General features: G+C 40.0%; 1 protein-coding gene across 2 annotated transcripts in view; it reads right to left on the bottom strand.

Moving 5' to 3' along the window:
- TPH1 (tryptophan hydroxylase 1) overlaps positions 1–7,896 on the bottom strand; it is a 34,637-nt gene extending 26,741 nt beyond the window's left edge. The window contains exons 1-2 of one of the 2 annotated variants that reach the window (XM_058688400.1): positions 7,381–7,896; positions 738–874 (exon numbers count right to left, since the gene is read on the bottom strand). In XM_058688400.1, coding sequence (XP_058544383.1) covers positions 738–854 — 117 coding nt within the window. In that variant the 5' untranslated portion in view covers positions 855–874; positions 7,381–7,896. Of the gene's footprint in view, positions 1–737; positions 875–997; positions 1,659–7,380 lie in introns of those variants that run through there. The other variant, XM_058688399.1, reaches the window with a different exon arrangement.
- Positions 7,897–9,969: the final 2,073 nt, after the last annotated feature.

Consider the following 9,969-nt stretch of genomic DNA (forward strand, 5'->3'; position numbering starts at 1 on the left):
AGAGTCGGACAGTTAGTTACCCAGGTGCCTCAAAATACAAGAACATTTTAAGGCACTACCGATTGTTCTGCCTATTGTTTCCCTAAGCATTATACTAAGTTACCCTCATACCAAAGGTGTATTTAAGTCCCAAATGCCTTAAAGCTTTGACAGTAGGGAACAGTATAACTGTAGAATCTTTGCTATTTTGCTATCTTAAAAATATCATTAAATATATTATGAACATGTCATTAAATATTAAATTTTAATATTTTATTTAATTAAAATAAAATTAAAATTTGCTCCTCTGAAATCCGTGAAGTGACTCTTTCCTCCCGGCTCCTTTATTAGTTATTTGTATCTTCTCTTCCATAAATGAGAATCGAGCAGTATTTTAGAAATTTAAGTGCTTAAGAAGAATTTACAATAATTTACACTTTAAATGTAATTGTGGAGACTCCTTTTAGAAGGATTTTATGCAAAAGTATAAAAATATGGAGAGCGAGGGGCGCCTGGGTGGCGCAGTCGGTTAAGCGTCCGACTTCAGCCAGGTCACGATCTCGCGGTCCGTGAGTTCGAGCCCCGCGTCAGGCTCTGGGCTGATGGCTCGGAGCCTGGAGCCTGTTTCCGATTCTGTGTCTCCCTCTCTCTCTGCCCCTCCCCCGTTCATGCTCTGTCTCTCTCTGTCCCAAAAATAAATAAAAAATGTTGAAAAAAAAAAAAAATTAAAAAAAAAAAAAAATATGGAGAGCGCTTACCTGGAAGATTTTCAGTGCTTTTATTAGTCCACCAACTTCATTCTTCAAGGAAAAAATGAGAGTTGCCCTTCCTCTTTCTAGGGAATGGTCTTTATTTTCCTTATTGTCTTCAATCATGATGAGTTTGGTGTACTTCTCTAAAAACAAAGTATGAAAATAGAGAGGTCTAAAAAAGAAGTTGCGCAAGAGAGGCTGTATTTGACAATATTTGAAACCAAAGACAATACTTGATAACATTAACCAAGTTTTAGTTTCCTCACCTGTGAAACGTGGATTTGTAGATATGCTTTGCAAGACTGTAATGAGACCAACATAAGATAAAACATTGCCTAACAGTGCCTGGAATATAATAGGCATACAATGCATGTTAGTAGTTTCCTTTTCTTTTTTTCTAACTCAATCCTTTCAGGGCATGATTCATGCCTACTGGCTTCTTACAGTCTTCCTACTGTGACTGAACTGGCCATTCTTTCTCTGTTAAAGCCTACCTCCTCTCCCGCAACAATTTCAGCACTTTATTTATTTATACTGGGTCTTAAATTCAAGTTTTATTCACACACGTCTTGTCTTTTTTTTTTTTTTTTTAATTTTCTTTATTTTACATCCAAATTAGCATATAGTGCAACAATGATTTCAGGAGTAGATTCCTTAGTGTCCCTTACCCATTTAGCCCATCCCCCTCCCACAACCCCTCCAGTAACCCTGTTTGTTCTCCATATTTAACAGTCTCTTATGTTTCATCCCCCTCCCTGTTTTTATATTATTTTTGCTTCCCTTCTCTTGTGTTCATCTGTTTTGTCTCTTAAAGTCCTCATATGGCTGAAGTCATATGATTTTTGTCTTTCTCTAATTTCACTCAGCATAATACCCTCCAGTTCCATCCACGTAGTTGCAAATGGCAAGATTTCATTCTTTTTGATTGCCAAGTAATACTCCATTGTATATATATATATATACCACAACTTCTTTATCCATCCATCGATGGACATTTTGGCTCTTTCCATACTTTGACTATTGTTGATAGTGCTGCTATAAACATTGGGGTGCATGTGTCCCTTCGAAACAGCACACCTGAATCCCTTGGATAAATGCCTAGTAGTGCAATTGCTGGGTCGTAGGGTAGTTCTATTTTTAGTTTTTGAGGAACCTCCATACTGTTTTCCAGAGTGGCTGCACCAGCTTGCATTCCCATCGTCTTGTCTTTTAACAGGGCAGCAAGCCCCTTAGAACAAGGACAAGGCCTTCTATTTTTTTACATAAATTCAAGAGCCTGGGCAGCTCTGGACACATGGGGGCTACAAGAATAACAGCTAGCCAAGAGAATTCTGGTTCCACATTAAGTATCTTCTTTCTTCTCCGACTTGGAATCCCCCAGGCTGTGGGCCCTGAAAGGCCATTTAGCCTATTAGCCTACAAGAGCTATGTGATTATAAATCCAACTCTGTGTATGTGTGTTGGGGGAGGTAAAGATATTGTGGGCATGAAAGTGGAGTATAATAACTTTCACCTGAAAAATAAGATCTGGATTAATAAATGGAAACAGTATATGGAGTATTTATTCTTATTAGTTTTCTTATTAATTCTTCCTAATTGCCCAGTTTTGTGTTTCACTTCTAGTGGAATTAACTTTTAACAACTTAGATGGATGTGACCAATTCCACTGCCTTTTAGCTGCTCACACTCATGGATCCAAGTCTGAAGCAGTACCACCCAGAACAGGTATAGGATGATGCTGTGGCTTGAAGTCACATAGACTGTGTCAAATCCCCCACAGCTCAAACTTCATTAACTCATGGAAGCCTTCCCTGATCTCCCCAAGTCCATTCCCCTCAGAGTTCAAGATCGCCACAACATATACCTCCTGTTTATAGCAATGGTCACAGATGCAGTTGTAGCTCGGTTTCAGTGAGTATTTGGTTATGTTCAGAAACATAGAAGGTAGTATAAAATTCCTGGCATCTAGTTGAGAGCTGTCTTCTCAGAAGATGAACTAGAGATCTACCTTGGCATCTTCTCAAGCACCTATTTACATTGCTAAATAGTGTACAGAAATATGTGGAAGGTGAAGTCAGACATATCTATTCATTGGTCTGATATTTATCAGTATATGACCTTGGGCATGTTATTTAACCTTTTTTTAAATTATTTTTTAATGTTTATTTATTTTTGAGAGAGATGGAGAGACAGAGTGCAAACAGGGGAAGGGCAGAGAGGGAGGGAGACACAGAATCCGAAGCAGGCTCCAGGCTCTGAGCTGTCAGCACAGAGCCTGACACAGGGCTAGAACCCACAAGCCATGAGATGGTGAGATCATGACCTGAGCTGAAGTTAGATGGTTAACCGACTGAGCCAACCAGGTGCCTCTTAACCTTTCTAATACAGCAAAATTACCAAACAGTTCACTGGAACTCAAAAACCCAGTACTCTCTCACCCATTTTGAAACACAAAATGTGACCTGGCATCCTGATGTTTTCCCCACAGAAGAAAGAAACTAGGCTACTTAGGGCACCAAGAAAAGACTGAGATATATAATTCAACATTTAACAAATACTTATTTATTCATTGGATTTAAAATCAAAACTGCTTAAATATTTTTTTAAATTTTTTTAATGTTTATTTATTTTTGAGAGACAGAGAGACAGAGTGTGAGCAGGGGAAGGGCAGAGAGAGAGGGAGACACAGAATCTGAAGCAGGCTCCAGGCTCTGAGCTGTCAGCACAGAGCCCGATGCAGGGCTTGAACCCATGAATGGTGAGATCATAACCTGAGCTGAAGACAGTCGCTCGACCGACTGAGTCACCCGGGCACCCCTAAATATTTTTAATTGTGTCAATTTATTCTCTATAACTAAAACAGTCTCTATGTCAAATACTTTAAAACCAAACACTCCGGTTAAATTTAATAATAATCTGGATTGTTCTGTAGCTCAACTGTTTACTAATGGTAAATGAAATTTCAACTTAGGTGCATTCAAGTGTATGAAGTATCATAGTTAGTGTTAAGGCAGTAAAGATTAAAAAATAAGACAAATTGCCTCCAAAGAATTCACAGACTTATGTATGAGGGGTGGGGCAAGGAGAGGCAGACTTCCCAATAAGTACAAATAAGCAGAAGAGAATGGGACCCTGAGATCCAGCTATGATATCTGAGGAGCACATCACCCCCTCATTTCCCCCACACCATGACCATTATCCTAAAGATGATTGGAGATGGCTTCTGGCCCATCCATAAGTCTGATCAGAAAGGATTGATGGATGAGAAACAAGAGATCCTAAGAGAGACTTACGGCTTCAAAGAAACTGACCCTTTGGTGAACTTTAAGTATACACAGGAAATTCTGAACTGGTGGCTCTGGGCTAAAAATTCAGGGATGCATTCTCACACTGCTTTTAGAGATGTGAAAATCTTTGGAAACATTCTTATCTAACTGTCATTCTTTTTGTTCCACCCAGAGCATGGGTGATTTTGTCCTATTATATGCAGATACAAACAATAAGACAGACATAAAACCAGATAGCAAATTGCTAGTAATAAATTCATCTACAAATTTATCTAGACAAGTTCTGATTTCTATGTGCATCAGTTTCCTTATTTACAAAATTGGAGGGAGGATAATTGATATCAATCTCATGGTTATAAGGAGGAGTAAATATATATATAATGTATAAAACTGTTAGAACAGTTGTTAAACTACACCAAGTACTCAATAAATATTAGCTCTACCAATGGGAAGTGCATCCCAAATTTCCCCATCTTCCAAAAAAGATAAAATGTTAAATGTAATAAAATCGACATTCTAAACTACCTTAGCTAAGAATTTTTCTTGCTCTGGGAATTAAGCATTTTACAAGAGGGTAAAGGTTGTTTTGCAACATAAAATGTAAGTATTCTTTTGTCTTGAGTGATTTTCAGTTTCATTAGTTCTTTTATTATGAAACTCCTAAAATATACTGTTCCAAATCACAAGCGAAGAATTTAGCAATTCTTTTGCAAACAAACAGATGAAGACTCCAGTCAGCCTCTATTTACTAAGTCCCCATTTTCCTTGATATTGTCACCATGACATGCTGAAGGAAGAGGATTCTGCAAATATAAGCTACTTCCTAGACCACCACCATGTTCATAATGAAAGCAAATTTAACAACGGGGAGCAAGGATCAGATAACAGCAAAGAAAGGTGATTTTTGCCAGTCAGTGGGAAAACTGACAGAATTTCAGATAGCCTGACAGTTCACCCTTCAATGATCTCTTAGAGATTAGAATACAACTCTTCATATAAAACTATATAAAGATTTCCTTTCACATTTCAAAACCAATCCTTAAGTTCCTCGGGGAACCACTGTAAAAAGGCACTAACACTCATGGTTGATCTCACTCCATCTTTTTGGGATTCATAATTCTCTCTTCTTTCCCTGGTTCTGGAATGGATCTAGTTTTGCTACCAATATCTCTTTAGTGGGTTGGGGCAGAGAAGGGTGAAAGATACATTAGTTGAATATTTATTATGTACAAGGGATTTTATGTTGAGATTTTGAAACATTCCTATCCCTCTTGTTTAAGTCAATATAAGAATGAAGTTTCTCAAAAGGAACTTTTGCTAAGAAACTAGAAGAAAACAATTCTCACTCACTCCCCTATTGTCACCCTCCACCCACCACCAGATGCCCCCAAATAAGCTTACAGAGCACAGGGGTTTGATCTTCACTGAAAGTTGGCCATAATTTTGCCTGGTTGAGCTTATGAAGCATAAGTTCTTTTTTCCTTTATTCAATTACCCCAAAGCCTTTTCAGAACGTCAAAATTTTCTCTTGTCACTTTTTTTTCCCTCCTCCCCCCCCCCCCCCCAACATACCTATCCCTTCCTACTCCTTCAGAAGGAAAAACCACATCACAGACTGGTAAGATAAAAGCTATCGAGTGTCCAAGAGGTCACACTTGTTTAAACCCATATCTCATCAAGACAAGTATAGATTTTATTTTTAAAGTAACACTCTAATGAGCCAATGCCAACTGGTATTTTCCCTTTTCCTGTAAAAGGCAGGGAGTCATTCTCCTGCTGCATTTCCTGGCTTGACTGAAGATGCACTGGTGTGGAGGATATACCATTGGAAATATGGAGGACATCCCAAGAAGGAGGTCAGAAGATCAACAGTCTCTTTAAAGAGTAGAGGTCAAAGTGTTTACATTGACTAACTCTTTTCTCCCCTCAGTTTAATCAGTAACAAGTATAATTTAAATTTATCTGATCTAATAATCATAAAGAACTATCACATTAAAATATTTGGAAGCACAGATGCTGTTTGAAGACAGAATTAAATAGTGTGGGAAGGACTGGTATGGAGGGAATCTTCCAGAGAATCTTGATTTTCTTTTCTGACTGGGGGAAGGGAATACAAATGAAAGTAGAAATGAAATACAAAAGAAAACAGTGTCCATGAAAAGCATTTTTCTAGGGAATACAGGCACTGGCAAAGAAAATGGAAATAGAAGCCACATCCTTATCTGAAGATAAGCTAATATGATAACAACATATACACAAGTGAACTTCAGCGCTGAAATTCATAAACCACAGATTATGGCTTCACGGAAACACTTGTAGTTACTTTAAGCTGTGCTCGCATCTCCTTTTAAAGCAGATAAATGAATTCCATTCTTCTTTAACAATTAATTGACAGGCACAAACTTTTACTGGACCAGAAAGTTTAAGTCTAGTTTCCTACCCCACCCCTCAAGCCAACTCGACTAGAACATCTGTTGGGAATTAATTTTAAACCACTGAAACCAAACGGTCAGAGGCAAGGTTAAGCGTACCTGTTGAATCTGAACCACTAGCACTGTTTGTCAGTTGTAACTTTGTACCAAAGCTCTTAGTACTGTGTTAGGGTGCCGGTGATAAAGATGGATGTGAGGCTGAGAGGCTTTGCAGCTGAAATACTCTTTCCTTTGGAAATGTCTAAGGGATGGTTCCCTTTTTTGTTTTTAATGTTTATTTATTATTGAGAGAGAGCACAAGGAGGGAGGGACAGAGAGAGAGAGAGAGAGAGAGAGAGAGAGAGAGAGAGAGAGAGAGAATCCCAAGCAGGCTCCGTGCTTGTCCACACAGAGCCCAAATTGGGGCCCAAACCCACCAACCATGAGATCATGCCCTGAGCTGAAATCAAGAGCCAGACGCTTAACCCACAAAGTCGCCCAGGCGCCCCTAAGGGATGGTTCCTTTAATGAAAGAAGGAAGAAAGAGATGTTGCTATCTGAGAAGGAAAGAAAGAAGAATGCATTTGTTTTTGCTAACATAAAGGAGTCATACATACAGACTTCAGTTCAACTGTGAACTTGCTGAGAAATGTAAAATGCAAGAAATACCCACCTCACAGGATTTGTTGTGAAGGTGAAATAAGATGATGTGTAAAGAGCCTGTTCTTGGCACACAGCAGGCCCTCAAAAACTGTGTCTTTTCTCCCCCAAGAGGGTAGAAGGAAAGGAGAAAAGTCATCACAGGGGTACAACTCCGACTCCCCAGATCCAGATTCCCACGAGTAGTTACCTCCTGGGGGAGTGACCCTGCCTCCGCCCCGTGCCGGCCCAGCGTCCCCAGATCCGCGACGGTGGTACCAGATCCCCGCCAGTAGGAGCCACCCCACTCACCTGTGGTGCTGCCGCCGGCGATAAGCTGGTGCTGCCGGCGGACCAGGGCCGCCCGCCTCTTATAGCAAACGGGATTCGGAGCGGGCCAATGAACGCCCGAGGCAGCCGGACAGTGGCCAATGAGAAGGCCGTTCGCCTGCCGGGCTGGAGAGAGTTGGCCGAGAGCTGACCCCTGCTCGGTGGGGACCGTCCCTGCCAGCCTGTGCAGAGATTCGCGCGCCTTAGCCTTTAGGTACCACGGACTGGTGTTTTAATTAAGCTAATGCCAGGCCATCCTTAACTACATAAGTCTAACATTAAACAATCCGGAGTTGGAAATTCCCTCCAAACCAAGATGACATCTATTTTCAACATAATGACCTCCTTCCTATAGGCTTGCCTGCTTCTCCAGATTGGCACCAAAGCAGGGATTCCCCCACCTCCCACATGCCTCTGTGCTTCTAGGTTATTTCGTCACCATTCTTTTGGTGCTTTCCCTTATTCCTTGAGGCAGAGCAATTGTTGAACTTTTTAGAAGGGAAATGCTCATTACTCTTCCAATTAAAATTTAAAGCTGCAGGCTGATGAGCATGCTATATCAGTAGAAAAAAATATGTGAACAACATGGCACAGAAACCAAAAATTTGGACGATTTACTGGTTGAGTGCTCAGTCTAGGGACTGAGGACTATAGTTGTAGGACATTTTTCTTCAATTTTTTTAAAGTCAAGTTTATTTTTTTAACTTTATTTATTTAGAGAGAGAGAGAGCGTGTGCAGGGGAGGGACAGAGAGACAGGGAGAGGACAGAGAGTCCCAAGCAGGCTCTGCTAAGAGCACGGAGCCGGAAGGACTCTATCCTGCAAACTGAGATCATGTCAAGTCAACTTTATTGCTGTATAATTTACACACAGTAAAATTCACCCTTTTGAGATGTACAGTTCTGTGAGTTTTGACAAACATATACAGTTGTGCGACTACCAAACAATCAAAATATACAATATTTCCATCACCTCAAAAAGGTTCCCTTGTCTTAATCCTTCATCTATCTTCAAAGCAAGCACTGTGGCATCTTTAAATCGCTGACTGGCCTGCCTATCACTTGTAAGGACCTTTCTGATTACTCTGTGGCTACTCAGATAATCCAGGATAATCCTTCCATCTCAAAATCCTTAATTTAATCACATCTGCAAAGTCCCTTTTGCCATGTAAAATAACATATTCACAGGTTCCAAAGATTAGGATGTGGACATATCTGTACCAAAATTAGAAGATGGGAGAGGGTCTTTCTCCTTATGTTTGTACTATTCTATTTCTGTGGAAATCTATAGCAAGGAGTTTTCTGATCTTGAGATGTGCCTTTTGAGATATAGAAAGTACTGGTGCCATGGATGGTAATGAAGAAACACCTCATTGCACTTCCTGGATCTTCAGCAGAACCTATCTGAGACAGGACACATCCCAACTTCCACTTCTCATTTGCTAAGCTGACTTGGTGGTATGTTTGGATTGGCCCCCCCTTGATCTTTGCCAGCTCCTTCTCCTCTTCCCTCCAGATACCCATGGTTCTTCTGAGCAAAGATCTAAGGCCCTCTTCTCCTCACAGTCTATACACTTTTCCTTGCCAATGTCATCTTCTCTCGTGTCTTTAAGTGCCCTTGGTAAGCCAACAATTCCAAAATATATATTCAAAGCCCAAATCTTCCTTCTGAACCCCAGATCTTCTATGTCCAGTAGCTTATTTTATATCTCCACTTCTGTAACACACTGGCATCTTAACATATCCAAAAGAGACCCTGGGAAAGTAACAAGTGTTGGTGAGGATGTGGAGAGATCTGAACCATTGCACACTGCTGGTGGGAGTATAAAATGACTCAGCCATTGCAGAAAACAGTTGGTGGTTCCTCAAAAAGTTAAACAAAGAATTAACATATGACCTGGTAATTCTACACCAAGGTATACACCCAAAAGAACTGAAAACAGATTCTTAGACAAATCCTTATACACAAATGTTCACAGCAGCATTCATCACAATAGCCGAAAGGTAGAAACAAATGTCCATCCAAATGCCCATCAGTGGATAAATGGATAAACAAACTGTGGTATATACATACAATGAAATACTATTCAGTGATTTAAAAACAAAAACAAAAAACAGCGACGTACTCATACATGCTACAACCTGGATGAACCTGGAAAATGTTACACTACCTGAAAGAAGCTAGACACAAAATGCCACATATTGTATGATTCGATTTATAGGAAATATCCAGAATAGGTAAATCCAGAGAAACAGATAGTGTGGTGGCTGCCAAGGGTGGGGAGGAGGAGCTAAGGAGTAAGTATTTAATGGGTATAGGGTTTTATTTTGGAATGATCTGATTCCAAATATTTTGGAAGTAGACAGAGGTAGTGGTTACACAACATTGTCAATTTGTCAATTTATTAAATGCCACTGAATTGTTCAGTTTTTTTTTAATTAAACAATTTTTTAAAATTTAATGTTTATTTATTTTGAGAGAGAGAGAGAGAGACAGAGACAGAGTACGAGCAGGGAGAGGGGCAGAGAGAGAGGAGACACAGAATCTGAAGCAGGCTCCAGGCTCCGAGCT

Source organism: Neofelis nebulosa, chromosome 10 (assembly GCF_028018385.1).
Source record: "Neofelis nebulosa isolate mNeoNeb1 chromosome 10, mNeoNeb1.pri, whole genome shotgun sequence".
Classification (NCBI taxonomy): Eukaryota; Metazoa; Chordata; class Mammalia; order Carnivora; family Felidae; genus Neofelis; species Neofelis nebulosa.